The 15,391-nt window shown below is 44.1% G+C and overlaps 2 protein-coding genes across 2 annotated transcripts in view; both read right to left on the bottom strand.

Moving 5' to 3' along the window:
- Window positions 1–15,391, bottom strand: part of LOC117551927 (zinc finger protein 658B-like) — a 45,560-nt gene that overhangs the window by 15,900 nt on the left and 14,269 nt on the right. The gene's annotated exons all lie outside the window — the stretch shown is intronic.
- On the bottom strand, window positions 8,130–11,013 carry LOC117551926. The gene is made up of 2 exons (XM_034225006.1): window positions 9,028–11,013; window positions 8,130–8,929 (listed from the first exon to the last, which is right to left on the bottom strand). Exons 1-2 carry the CDS (start codon window positions 10,474–10,476, stop codon window positions 8,735–8,737), a joined length of 1,644 nt encoding a protein of 547 aa, XP_034080897.1. The 5' UTR covers window positions 10,477–11,013; the 3' UTR covers window positions 8,130–8,734.

The following is a 15,391-nucleotide window of genomic DNA, read 5'->3' as shown; positions in this document are numbered from 1 at the left end:
TCAGTGTAAAAAGAAAACAATACAATTTTATATCTCCAATGTTTTACTCAAATTGAAATGAAAAAAGCATTACAACGTTTGTTAAAAGGTAATCCTTTTGACATTGGATGAATGTAATTAACTTTAGCTCTCTAGCTAGTTTATTCACGCAATTTAAATTAAAGTATAGCCTATAGCTGCAATATAAGTTAGTGTGCATGTTGTCGCACGTCCACTGACTAACGTAGAGCGTTCACACAGGATCTGCTGGTCATATGATGTCCTGTGAGGAACAGAAACACAAGCAGCCCGCTGGACTCAGATCTCTAGATACCTCATCACTCCTCCGCTGATCCTGTTCAAGTCCGAGCTGCGGTGGTTTGTTGATACATGTCGTCTTCTTCTGTTTGCTTTAATCGAGGCTACGTAGTTATGCAGCACCCCCATCGTCAGTAAATGGAAGTACTACAAAGAATCCCGTTTAGTGCAATTATTTCACAAGTTTTGTTACACAGCTCGAAAAATATTACCGAGGTCCGGACCTCGGTGACCTCAATGGTGGATACGGCCATGCGCGAAACCCGGACATTTTCATGAATTTATAAACCCCCCCCCCCCCCCGGACAGGGCGTGAAAAGAGGACATGTCCGGGCGAAAGAGGACGTTTGGTCATCCTAAACTACACCATTGTTTGGTTTCAATGGTAGCACGTCCCTTTAGTAGTGCGCGCAACTGAAAGTCTGAGAGGGTGAGGAAGATATATCACAGAAAACTGAACAAGAATGGACAACTCCACCCTCTGCTCACTCCTTTCCTGTAAAAGGAGTGAGCAGAGGGTGGAGTTGTCCATTCTTGTTCAGAAGAATGGACAACAACCACACGGTTTTGAAATGCTCCCGATTTCATTTCTGAGGTCTCAATGTTGGCAAGTATGGTTGTACGTGAAACCACTTGGTAATATATAAATATGTATATGTTGAAGCCTGTTATGATCAATTGTGATTAAAACTTTATCTAAAAAGTAAAGCTGATGATGGATTACTGTGGTGGAGTTAAAATAACAATAGCCTATTTCTTTTTGAAATGTGATGGAGTAGAAGGATAGTAACTGTGATTATTCATGTTAAGTAGCCCACAAGTAAATAAAACAATTGCAAGTGCAATAAGAAGCTACAGGAACGTTAATCTACGTCGGTAATATTAACTTTATTTAATACAACATTTACGGTACAAGATTTACATCATACAGCCCATGTAGTAGGGCTGTGCAATTAATCGTATTTTAATCGCAATTACCATTTTGGCTTGCAACGATTACGAAAACAACGTAATCGAAATAAAACGATTATTAATAAAAAAAATGTAATTTTTTTTTTAAATTGTTTTTTCAGTTGAATTATACTTAAAGTTCAGGGTAATCAACTCTTAACATACGGTTCACTTTTTTTTCAATAAATGGATGTTTTCAAAGTAAATGGATAATCGTTTTTAATAATCGTGATCAATTATTGACCAAAATAATCGTGATAATGATTTTTGCCATAATCGCACAGCCCTACCATGTAGTATAATATTTTACAAATGATGAATTACAGCAAACATGTGCATTATTACAGCTCCGTGGGCTCACTGGCAGTAAGGCGATATGGGTCCGTTGTTATTGTGCATCCATGGGTAAAGAGAAACTCATGTAGTACTGAACACGTAACATGAACGTGCCGGGCGGCGCCGTCCCGTGGGTTAGATGCGCGTTCATAATGCAGAGGGAAATAACTCTCAGAATAACGTTATTAGCACATTTTTACAACTTGAGGAACGAATGTTTTTAATAAGGGCTATACAAACGTTCATACTGGGTAGTTTATTTAGTTTTTCAATGGGAAAAAGTCTTCCGGGCCCAGCAACCTAAAGGAAGTGTAGTACCGCCTGTAGTGGCTATTTGTCAACAACACCAAAGTTTCAAAAGGCCACTGAGGCACCAGTTAGCAGATCTTACGCAGATTGGAGACGGTAATTAATCCATTGTCCAGACAAGGCATCGACGTTTTTGTTGTATTTTATTAGCTTCACCTTGCGGGAACAATACAGCAAAAGGTGTTGAAATGTTTACTCAGCCCTGACACTGGTAAAAAACCATATACCTTCCCGGTGCCCACTGACTGCTGCTGTGCCCTGATTGACTTAAATAAACCCAGCTGTGTGCCCAAATTGACCCATCACCTTCAAAATAAAAGCATCTTAGCTGGAACACAACTTAACTTAAATAATATGGCTGTAAATCAATTAATTCTACAAAACAAAAAATAACAAATAAATACATTAAATAAATGTGAAAATACTGAATAGCTTCCACATGCCGGCCCCTAATTGTGAGAATCACAATTACCCTTATGTAAAACATATAAGGGAGCTATTCTCTCTATCCATGAGCAATAGTGTCTTCTGTGTCACCTTCTCTGTAGCCACTGAAAGATAAACAGATGGTAAGAAGACAGGAAGAGAAAATAGATAGAATTGTCCATGATCTTATTCTGTGGCCTCCACCAGCAGGCAGATCTTCGTCACAGGTCTGGTTTGGATGCACACAGAGCGGACCAATCCTTTGGAGTCAGACTTGGTTCCTTTTTCTTTTGACTCAGAAGCAACATAAGTCTTTTAAGTTCAAGGAACCAGGCAACAGACGTTTTAAGCTTCTTCCAAGATGAGAAGTAGTTGATTAGATGGTCTCTTGGATTTTCTGAATCCTTAACAATAGCATTCACTGCTGCTTCTCTTTTGACCTCCGGGTCATCAGTGGGAATGACTGAATCCATTTCCAGTGTAGGCCACTCACTCTCAGGGAAATACAGGAGTTCTGGGCCTTTAATCCATGTTCCACGTGTGAGAAATTCTTCGGCTCTTAATCCACGTGAGGCTTCGTCAGCAGGATTGGCCTTGGAGCCCACATACTTCCACTGGTCAACATCTGTAGCTTCTCTGATCTCAGTGACTCGGTTGGCAACAAACGTATGAAAACGTCTGGTTTCATTGGAGATGTATTTGATGATAGTCGTGCTATCGGTCCAAAACACTGACTCCTCCAGTTGCCATTGTAGTTCCCTTTGAAGCATTCCATCCATTCTGACAGCGAGGACTGTGAGCTCCAAACGAGGAATAGTGATGTGCTTCAGAGGTGCAACTCTGGCCTTTCCAGCAAGAAATGAAACATGCACCTTATTGCCACCTTCCAGTCTCAGGTACGACACTGAACCATAACCAGCTTCACTGGCATCAGAACAATTATGAATGTGTGCTTTCACAGATGTTTTAAAGTTCATGGTTTTGATACAGCGTTCCACCTTGAATACACTCATCCTTTGGAGGTCGCTCAGCCAATCAGACCACTGTTTGGAGAAGGAGGGGGACATGTGTTCATCCCACTTCAGGTTTTGCCGGCAAAGCTCCTGCAACAGTAACTTGGCTGGCATTGTAAAAGGAGCCAAAAATCCTATAGGGTCATACAGAGAGATGACCACCGACAAGATACCTCTCCTGGTCTGTGGTCGTGGCTGTAATGAAGTCCTAAAGCTGAACTGGTCAGACTCCACGCACCATTGCAGTCCAAGTGCTCTTTCCATAGGCAGGTGATCTCTGTCCAAATCCAGCTCTTTCATCTCTGTTGCTCTGATGTCTGGGATTGACGTCAAGACACAACGGCTGGTTGTCACCCATTTTTGGAGGTTGAATCCTCCCTGACTACAGAGCAGAGTCAAATCCTTTACAAGCGTAATTGCATCTCCCTCCGAGGCTGCAGACTTCAGGCAGTCGTCTACATAAAAGTTGTGATTGAATGTTTTGATCACTTCAGGAGGGAAGTGAGCTGCATCGTCCTCTGCAGTTCGCCTCAAGGCGTAATTGGCGCAGCTGGGGGACGAAACAGCTCCAAACAAGTGTCCTCATTCGATATTCTGCTGGTTCCTGGTCAGTGTTGCCCTGAGGCCACCAAAGAAAGCGAAGAAAGTTCACATGTTTATCAGGCACCCGCACCTGATGAAACATGGCCTGGATGTCAGCCATGACTGCGACAGGCTCTTTTCTGAAGCGAATGAGGACCCCCATAAGAGTGTTGGTGAGATCGGGGCCCTGCAAGAGCTGACAGTTCAGAGATGTTCCTTTGTATGAGGCTCCACAGTCATATACAACCCTCAGCTTTCCTTTGGTGGGGTGATGTACTCCATGGTGGGGAATGTACCACCTTCATCTTGTTCCAGCTGTTCAATGAGTACAACTTCAGCATAACCTTGAACCAGCATATCATTGATGAATGAGGTGCACTCCTCTTTAAACTTGATGTTCTTTTCAAATGTCCTCTTCAGGCCTTGAAGTCGCTGCTCTGCAACACAGCGGTTATTTGGCAAGACCGGTTCCTCTTCTCTGAAAGGTAAGTCAATGTAATAATGTCTATTTTTCAGTTTTGTAGTACTTCTCATTATATTCATGAATTTAATGTCCTCTCTTGACATTTCCAATTGCCCCTCTGATGTTTTTTCATTACAATCATGGTTGTATTGCTTAATGAGCATCTCTTCCAGATGTTCCACAGATATGCGGTTTGTTGTGACAACAGAGCAGCCAGTCTTAACTCTGCCGTTACTTCCACTCCTAAGTGGTCCATTAATGACCCAGCCGACTCTTGTTCTGACTGCGTATGGGCCTTCATCTTGGCTGTTGATCAGCTCCCATGGTTCCATCACTTTTGCTGCATCAGTTCCGATGAGCAAATCACATCTGCATTCAAGTCGTGCAGCTTTATGTTACTCAAGTAAGGCCACTTTACACATCATCCTGTCGTGGAATGTTCACACGTGACACTGGCATAACTCTTTGGGTTAAGACATTGGGCAATTCAATAAAATCATCCGTATCCATGCCAGACACTTCCAAGTGAGACAATACATTGGTACTCACAATTTTCTTTTGCCCCATTGTTTGCAATAGAATACTGGCTGGCTGGCCACTTAGCCCCAATCTCTTTGCAAGGCTATAAGTGCAAAAGGTACCGGAACTCCCCGGATCCAAAAATGCATAGGTCTGTACAACTCTGTCACTCATTTGGCTTTTCACTTGAACTGCAACAATCGAAAACACAGCATTGCACTCGTCTCCGGCCCCTATATGGCCACATGTTTGAAGATGAAGAAGAGTTTTGAGCCAATCAGCACCTCAGTGCTAATCTATACAGTATCAGGATGCCTTTACACACAAGACATTCTGTGTCATAAAGAGAGGAGGAGAACGAGTCAGGAGGACATGTTCTTCCAGCTCTCGTACAAAGATAACATTTGAATTGAATGACCAGATGGTTACAGATGTACAATTAATGATTGTTTTTATATTTCCGATGAACAGACATGTGTTAAATAGTGGTGATAAATGTATTTTGTCAGATCAGATTACACTTTCACACTAAACAAAATAAATTGATATTTTCAGATTATAAAGGTATTGAACAATAAGATATTTCTAATATTATAACAGCTAATGTTACTATCCTTAATTGTCCAGCAATCAGGCTTAACAACACTACTCTTCAACGTATTACCCATGCACAGACAGACCTAAAATGATGGTTCAAGTTGTAAACGTTTAAACCTTCCTTTCCAGGTTTTTACAAAAGTCTTTGAATATTTGCCTAACTTTTCAGATTGTTAACCATTTTGAGAATTGTTTAATTTTCCCTTCAGATTTTGAAATGAAATAATGATTGATAGTTAAAGTAATGTAATTATGTTATCATGCCATAGTCTTTTGATTTAATATGCAATTAAGTCAACGTAAAGTAATCCTAAAATTGAAGACACTGCAATTTTGCAGATTCCAGATTGATCAAAATCACAACTGTGAATCACAACCTTCGCTGGCTCTCTTATGGTCCTGAGTTTAAAATGCTTTTGACTAGTGATTGTCTTAAAGTAAATCTTTAAACTGCTAGCTGCTTTTGATTTTGTAGTTTAATAAGTGAGATTAACTAATGAGTAAATGTTAAAACATATTATTTTAAAGTAGATGTTTTTGCTATTATGCATCTGTGTTTTATGTGTGTTCATTGTTGTGCTTTTGACAACAGATGATCCAAACATTGATGAGATGATTTTTTATTATGATGGCTGAGCAATCATTGTGATTGAATGTTTCAGTCTTATTCTACTTTGTGATGTAATTGATGTACGGTGAGACCACATTCAAATCTGAAGACACCTATTGATTTAAGTATTGACCAAATTATTATTAGACTAGTTATTATCAAAGATGATAAAAAGAGAGCACTGTTAGAAAGAGAGAAGAAATATTCTCTAAGTGTCAAATAATAATTATTCCTTACTCCTAAGATATTTAACATTTACTGTGTGTTTACATTTACGATCAGCCCTGCTCCTTATCTTCCGTAAGGAATGTGATAATGCAGTCGTATGTTGATACTAGATTTTACAGCTTGACCTACAGGGCATAGGGAGGTTTTGATAGTGTGAGAACGCTAAGCTCCACAGATGAGAGAGACATCTCTTGTGTCTCCAGATGTTAACGCCCCATCTCCCCAAATATGTTGTTTACTCTCTCTGAACTAGTTAAAAGGTCTATAGAGAGATATGCTGGTCAGAATTGACATGACAACCCACCCGTGCAGTCAGAACCTTTTGCTGCTGTGACTTGTGATATGAAGTTTGACATCAAAGCTCCAACTCTCCTCGTGTCTCTCTGAGTCCTGACTCTCCATTGTTGCAGAAGCTTCCCTTACATACCTTAGGGATATACGCGTCCCCCGTAGCGACATTAACTACCAGTCGCGGTAAGCCAAATGTACAGAATGGATAAAATGGATAAAATGTATCCCAAAATAGTGCCTCATAATGCAGGTAGAGTCCCATGATAACTACCCTTGCATTCCTCCACAGGCTAAATAAGTTAAAGTTCACTTTTGGAAGAACCAGAGAAAGGGGTTAAAATGGATAAAATGTACCCGGGAATAGTGCATCATAATGCAGGTAGACTCCCCTGATAACTACCCTTGCATTCCTCCACAGGCTAAATAAGTATAAGTGAACTTTTGGAAGAACCAGAGAAAGGGGTTAAAATGGATAAAATGTATCCCAAAATAGTGCCTCATAATGCAGGTAGAGTCCCCTGGCAACTCCCCTTGCATTCCTCCAGAGGCTAAATAAGTTAAAGTTAACTTTTGGAAGAACCAGAGAAAGGGGTTAAAATGGATAAAATGTATCCCAAAATAGTGCCTCATAATAAGATTTGACATGGGCAAACAGGCTATTTCACAGGACACAGGCTATGTCAGACTTCCATGACATACACCGGGAAAACCACCTCACTTTGGCCGCTCACAGAGACCTAAAACACGGACTACAGACCTCCAGCATATCTACCTGACATGCGTACTTCCATAACCTCGCGCACCTTGGGACCCCGGGCCCCCGAACTTAAGCACTCCCCCACGGACTAAACCCAGATGATTACACCCTCAAGAAACTCGTGCCCCTGGTAACCTATAAGGGGGTCTATTTTGCGGTGCTTTACAGTCCGCCCATCGGACACCATCGTCGGACTTATTCACAGCAGCAGCACCCACCCTCCTATGGAGGATGTTCTCATGGCCCTGGTAACCTATAAGGGGGTCTATTTTGCGGTGCTTTACAGTCCGCCCATCGGACTCCATAGTCGGACTTATTCACAGCAGCAGCACCCACCCTCCTATGGAGGATGTTCTCATGGCCCTGGTAACCTATAAGGGGGTCTATTTTGCGGTGCTTTACAGTCCGCCCATCGGACTCCATAGTCGGACTTATTCACAGCAGCACCACCCACCCTCCTGTGGAGGATGTTCTCATGGCCCTGGTTACCTATCAGGGGGTGTATTTTGCGGTGCTTTACAGTCCGCCCATCGGACTCCATAATCGGCCTTATTCACAGCAGCACCACCTGCCCTGCTGGAGGTTCACACTTTAACTTGTTTTACCCTCCTCTGCCTTACACATCCTCCCACATTTGAGCACTCCTCACGTGGACTAAACCCCTTCATGCACACCACCAGAACCTCGTGCCCCTGGGGATCTTAAAGGGGAAACACCCATATTGGGTTATAAAAAAGAGGTTAAATTAAGTAATTTTAACAAACTTTATTTACAGAAATATATACATTGACACTTTATAACATTATAACATTATTAACTCATCCAGCACAAGCGGACTGAGTACAACAAAACATTGCATATTTACAAGTTGGTCACTGGCAACATTGTCCGTATCGGGTGAAGTTGGTGCAGAGGCTGGCACCCTCTCTTCACCCATGTCTGAGGGACTGTGTTCGGCCATTGACTGTTCCCTCTTCGCCGCTCTCCAAGCGTTGAAGTCTTTGTATAATTCTTCATCTGACGTCTCGGTATCGGTGGAGTCTTGGTAGGGAGTAGGGCTATGCTCCTCTCCAGAGCTGTCACGGTCACTGTGGATGTCAATGTCCCCCAAATTGTCTTCACTCACCCCTGATGCTGCTGCGGCCGCTGCTTGCAGTGACTCTGTGAAGAGCAGACGTATGTCCGCAGCCTCTTTCAAAGAAGGATTCTTGGCATAACATTTGTCTGCAGTTGCAGTGTTGTGACACATGAAATCACTCACTCTTTGGCGGTTGCTTATGTCCTGAAACCTCTTCGCATTATCGGCGTGGACTGTGCGGAGGTCGGTGAAGTTAATGGGACCTTTTAGTCCAACATCAGTCCCATGCCAACCTCAGGAAGTTGGCAAGGTTCCTCGATGGGTTCTTCCCCGCTATGGAGAGGAAGTAGCGGTTGTTGGTGCCGGTCAGCGTACCCTTGATTTCCAGCCACCTCTTCATCCATCCAAATTCTTCTATGGTGAGGTACATCTGCGCTTCCCCGAACGCGTTGGCCGTCTTGTGGTTGCTTACCTGTTATGACAGAGTTAGAGAGCGTCAATACAAGTATCAATCATCCACAACATGTGTATCACTGCCAGAATAAACACATGTTTTAATAGCTCACTCACGTGGATGAGGTGGCCAAAGGCAGTGCCAGTTATCTCCGCCTTTAGGACCTCCGTGTTGGTCATGTTGGAGTAGACCCCCGGACGGTGCCCATAAATGCAGCTCCAATTGAGGGTCATGTACCCATAGAGCAGGCTCCGGGTTGCGTGAGTCGGATTGCTGGTCATCACGTCCAGGAGCTGAGGGATGCGAGTTTTGGCCGCAGTCAAACATGCCATGATGTCTTTATGGCTTGGCAGACCTTCCATCTTGTCCCGCTTCACCTGCATCTGGTGGATAAACACCTTCTTTCTCATGGACTTCAGGATGGCAGCAACTTCCCGTGTGATTAAAATCATGTCATTCTGGTTGAGCCTGCTCCCCTTGCATGGTGTTTCATTCATGTACTTGAGAAAGTGTGATATATTTTTGATATAGAAGTCAGATGTCGTGACCTGTAGGCTTGACTTTATCAGGCTCCGGGACCACCCACGTATCCTCTTCAGATCCCTCAAAAAGAGCCAGTCAGACAGGCGATTGAAACCGTGTGCCATGAAGCTTAGGAATGATTTGACTCTGCTTATTTTGGAGACTGCGTTTTCTTGGAGCCTCACTGTTGGATCGATGCCCTCATAATGGTCCCGGTAGCCTTGCAGATACTTCTCCATGATGCGTGGGAATGTAATGTCCCGCATTCGATTCCCCCGGCCCCTGCCGCTGAACCAGGGGGAATGTATGGGAGGGGAGGATGACGAGGCCTCGGTATCTATGGATGCAGGTTCTGAGGAGCTGGATACAGGTGTGTGAGAGGCAATGGGGGACTTCCTGCAGGAGGGACCTTTGGACTTGGACAGCCTCTTTGGTGTTGACTCTGTTCGGGATCGTTTCCTTAGAAACACCCGCTCTTGGTCCTCGGCCCTCTGGTTCATCCTCTTTCGGTTACGTTTAATCCTCTGCTGCAGCATGCAGCGCAGGGATTTCACCTCAGCAGCATATATGTCCCTCTGAGCCTTCATTCTGTTTGCATCCATCCTACATTCCTTACAGTCCGGGTTGTCACATTTAATCACTGGGGACAAGGGTGGAGGTTGTGACAGGACATCATCACCCACAGTGTTCACATCCCAAGAGGTAATCATTGCTACTGTGGGGTTTGTCAAACTGAGTTCATGAAGCTTCTTCGTGGCCACTTTCATTTTTAGTTTAGTTAAAACCACATGTAATTCCTGCCGGGACAGCTCAACATGGTTTCTGTACAAGTGGCGGTCCAGCCTTGTCCCGATGTACTCGCATCCTGCAATAATGCAGGGATGGAGCCTAATGTTTATCCGTCCTTTCGCCAACAACAGCAGAATTCTTCTTTCAACTAAATTACGCACACTATGGTTCCTCAGCAGGTGCTTGCTCAGGGCGCGGTAGGGACTATGACAGATAGGACAACCGATCGCCATCATTTTTGTATGCCTGAGCATTTCGGTACCGGGAAGTGTCACCAGTATAATGTATAGAACCGGGGGGGACAAAGAAGGATAGGTGAAAATAAGAAAGTTGCACTCAGCGAACTAGAAAGACCCCATGTCAAATCTCTCCGGTTTATTTTCAAGAAATAACCCATTTGCATCATCGTGCGAAAGGTGTCCCATTTAGGCACTCGTTAGGTGGGCAGAGATCCCTGTCATCTATCGGTCCTATCATCCAGGCAAGGCGGGAGCCAAAACTGGGTGAAATAGTGCCTCCTATGGCGGGTCGAGTCCCCTGGCAACTCCCCTTACTTTCTTCCGGAGACCAGTTCAAAACGTTAAGTTTGGTAAGAACCATGATTGGGGGTCATCCAGGCAACAATTGTATCCGATCCAAAGTCCTCATGCAGCGGATGCATTCTTCCATGATCCAGAGACGGATGCAACCAGAGAACCAGAGAAAGGGGTGAAAATGGATAAAAATGTATCCGGGAATAGTGCCTCCTAAGGCGGGTCGAGTCCCCTGACAACTCACCCTACATTCCTCCAGAGTCAGAAAAAGTTAAAGTTAACTTTTGGAAGAACCAGAGAAAGGGGTTAAAATGGATAAAATGTATCCGGGAATAGTGCCTCCTAAGGCGGGTCGAGTCCCCTGACAACTCACCCTACATTCCTCCAGAGTCAAAAAAAGTTAAAGTTAACTTTTGGAAGAACCAGAAAAAGGGGTGAAAATGGTGAAAATGTGTCCGGAAATAGTGCCTCATAATGCAGGTAGAGTCCCCTGGCAACTCCCCTTGCATTCCTCCAGAGTCAGAAAAAGTGAAAGTTAACTTTTGGAAGAACCAGAGAAAGGGGTTAAAATGGATAAAATGTATCCGGGAATAGTGCCTCATAATGCAGGTAGAGTCCCCTGGCAACTCCCCTTGCATTCCTCCAGAGGCAAAATAAGTTAAAGTTAACTTTTGGAAGAACCAGAGAAAGGGGTGAAATTGGTGAAAATGTGTCCGGAAATAGTGCCTCATAATGCAGGTAGAGTCCCCTGGCAACTCCTCTTGCATTCCTCCAGAGTCAGAAAAAGTTAAAGTTAACTTTTGGAAGAACCGCAGAAAAGGGGTGAAAATGGTGAAAATGTGTCCGGGAATTGTGCCTCATAATGCAGGTAGAGTCCCCTGGCAACTCCCCTTGCATTCCTCCAGGGGGGAAATAAGTTAAAGTTAACTTTTGGAAGAACCAGAGAAAGGGGTTAAAATGGTGAAAATGTGTCCGAAAATAGTGTCTCGTTATTCCGTCGAAACTCCCCTTGCATTCCTCCAGAAGCCAGTTCAAAAACTTAAAGTTTTGTAAGAACCGTGATTGGGGGTCCTCCGGGCAACAATTGTGTCCGATCCAAAGTGCTCACTCATCGGACGCATTCCTCCATGATTTCCCCATCATGAGAAATAGGCCGTTTTTTTCTAAGTGCTCTCAAAAACCGGGTTTCCGATTTCGTGCAGAAGGTAGCTTGGAAAAGATGAATGAAAATTGTTAACGGAGGAGGGGAGGTCTGAATTCCCCTCTACGTTGAAAAGTGCAACGGGTCAGTGGAAATGTCTCCGGGGCTTCCGCCCGAAGCGCCGAAGGGTTGACCCCCTCACCCGTTGGCACTTAGCCGTTTTTCGAGAATTTTTAAAAACGTAGTTTTTGATGAATTTAAGATATAATTGACAGTTTTATTTACTTTTTTTTGCTTTCCACGGGTGGGGGTGCACGGCAGGCCGCATATGAGCTCCCAAATTCGGCCCGGAACCTCCGGGAATTGGGTCAATTTCATCCACATGTCACTCCCCCATCAAATGTAGATGAAATGGACACGAGGAAATGTACATGAAATGGACACGAGGAAATGTACATGAAATGGACACCAGGAGAGAAGAACCAGGGGTCAACATGGATACAGTTTACCCCGAAATAGTGTCTCTTAAGGCGGGTACCAGTCATGGGAAGATGTCCAGACCCTGACTGGACTTAAGCCGATTTTCATTGGAACTCCACATTGCATTCTTCCAGGGACACCAACATGCATCCAGGGTACAAGGAACAAGAACCAGGGGTCAACATAGATACAGTTTACCCCGAAATAGTGTCTCTTAAGGCGGGTACCAGTCATGGCAACATGTCCAGACCCTGACTGGACTTAAGCCGATTTTCATTGGAACTCCACATTGCATTCTTCCAGGGACACCAACATGCATCCAATGTACAAGGATGAAGAACCAGGGGTCAACATGGATACAGTTTACCCCGAAATAGTGTCTCTTAAGGCGGGTACCAGTCATGGCAACATGTCCAGACCCTGACTGGACTTAAGCCGATTTTCATTGGAACTCCACATTGCATTCTTCCAGGGACACCAACATGCATCCAGGGTACAAGGAACAAGAACCAGGGGTCAACATGGATACATTTTACCCCGAAATAGTGTCTCTTTAGCAGGGTAACAGTCATGGCAAAATGTCCAGACCCTGACTGGACTTAAGCCGATTTTCATTGGAACTCCACATTGCATTCTTCCAGGGACACCAACATGCATCCAGGGTACAAGGAACAAGAACCAGGGGTCAACATGGATACAGTTTACCCCGAAATAGTGTCTCTTAAGGCGGGTACCAGTCATGGCAACATGTCCAGACCCTGACTGGACTTAAGCCGATTTTCATTGGAACTCCACATTGCATTCTTCCAGGGACACCAACATGCATCCAGTGTACAAGGATGAAGAACCAGGGGTCAACATGGATACAGTTTACCCCGAAATAGTGTCTCTTTAGCAGGGTAACAGTCATGGGAAGATGTCCAGACCCTGACTGGACTTAAGCCGATTTTCATTGGAACTCCACATTGCATTCTTCCAGGGACACCAACATGCATCCAGGGTACAAGGAACAAGAACCAGGGGTCAACATGGATACATTTTACCCCGAAATAGTGTCTCTTTAGCAGGGTAACAGTCATGGCAACATGTCCAGACCCTGACTGGACTTAAGCCGATTTGCATTGGAACTCCACATTGCATTCTTCCAGGGACACCAACATACATCCAGGGTATAAGGATGAAGAACCAGGGGTCAACATGGATACAGTTTACCCCGAAATAGTGTCTCTTTAGCAGGGTACCAGTCATGGGAAGATGTCCAGACCCTGACTGGACTTAAGCCGATTTTCATTGGAACTCCACATTGCATTCTTCCAGGCCCATCTACATGCATCCAGGGTACAAGGAACAAGAACCAGGGGGCAACATGGATACAGTTTACCCCGAAATATTGTCTCTTTAGCCGGGCAACAGTCATGGCAACATGTCCAGACCCTGACTGGACTTAAGCCGATTTGCATTGGAACTCCACATTGCATTCTTCCAGGGACACCAACATACATCCAGGGTATAAGGATGAAGAACCAGGGGTCAACATGGATACAGTTTACCCCGAAATAGTGTCTCTTTAGCAGGGTAACAGTCATGGCAACATGTCCAGACCCTGACTGGACTTAAGCCGATTTGCATTGGAACTCCACATTGCATTCTTCCAGGGACACCAACATACATCCAGGGTATAAGGATGAAGAACCAGGGGTCAACATGGATACAGTTTACCCCGAAATAGTGTCTCTTTAGCAGGGTAACAGTCATGGCAACATGTCCAGACCCTGACTGGACTTAAGCCGATTTGCATTGGAACTCCACATTGCATTCTTCCAGGGACACCAACATACATCCAGGGTATAAGGATGAAGAACCAGGGGTCAACATGGATACAGTTTACCCCGAAATAGTGTCTCTTTAGCAGGGTAACAGTCATGGCAACATGTCCAGACCCTGACTGGACTTAAGCCGATTTGCATTGGAACTCCACATTGCATTCTTCCAGGGACACCAACATACATCCAGGGTATAAGGATGAAGAACCAGGGGTCAACATGGATACAGTTTACCCCGAAATAGTGTCTCTTTAGCAGGGTAACAGTCATGGCAACATGTCCAGACCCTGACTGGACTTAAGCCGATTTGCATTGGAACTCCACATTGCATTCTTCCAGGCCCATCTACATGCATCCAGGGTACAAGGAACAAGAACCAGGGGTCAACATGGATACAGTTTACCCCGAAATAGTGTCTCTTTAGCAGGGTAACAGTCATGGGAACATGGGGTGATGTATATGGGCACTTGAGCACCAGCAAGACCCCCACCTCCATAACCTTGTGCACCAGGTGAACCTGTGTACCCACACTTAAGCACTCCCCCACGGACTAAACCAAGAGGGAACACCGGTCAGAAGTTCGTGCCCCTGGTAACACTGAATAACAACAAAATAGAACCCCCAATGGTTGCATGTGTGTAGGCATAGTTGGTAACATTTGTCGTGCCATCGGCGGGGAATTTACATTGGTAGTTGACATCACATTTCCATTGTGCGGACTTCCGTAAATTTGAAGGACAAGTCACATGTTAACTCTGTCTATAAGACAGACATGTTCCTTACATGCAGACATGCTATCGAGTTAAGTATTGGTGGAATCTCTTCCTTAAATTTGGCTATAGCACTAACAGATAGGTTTCTGCTGCAGGAGCTTTTGACTAATGCTTTGTAGTCTCGTAACAGTACTTCAAAAGTTACTAAGAAATGGTCGGATAAAGCAGGATTATGCGGTTCGACTAATAGTTGCTCAATTTCAATACCATAAGTCAGAACAAGGTCGAGAGTGTGATTATAGCAGTGGGTTGGTTTATTTACACTCTGACAAAAACCAACAGAATCTAATATAGAGTTAAATGCAACAGTAAGGCTATTTTTATCATCGTCAACATGAATATTAAAGTCACCTACGATAATTACTTTATCTGTTTTAAGAACCAAAGTTGATAAAAACTCAGAGAATTCAGATAAGAAT

Source organism: Gymnodraco acuticeps, unplaced genomic scaffold (assembly GCF_902827175.1).
Source record: "Gymnodraco acuticeps unplaced genomic scaffold, fGymAcu1.1, whole genome shotgun sequence".
Taxonomy (NCBI): domain Eukaryota; kingdom Metazoa; phylum Chordata; class Actinopteri; order Perciformes; family Bathydraconidae; genus Gymnodraco; species Gymnodraco acuticeps.
This window is presented reverse-complemented; position numbering and strand designations above follow the sequence as displayed.

Excerpts from the sequence above, each read along its gene's own strand:
- LOC117551926 (XM_034225006.1), bottom strand. The coding sequence starts at position 10,476 with ATGCTCAGGCATACAAAAATGATGGCGATCGGTTGTCCTATCTGTCAT. Across the intron at positions 8,930-9,027 it reads CCTTTGGCCACCTCATCCAC|GTAAGCAACCACAAGACGGC; the intron begins GTGAGTGAGCTA and ends CTGTCATAACAG.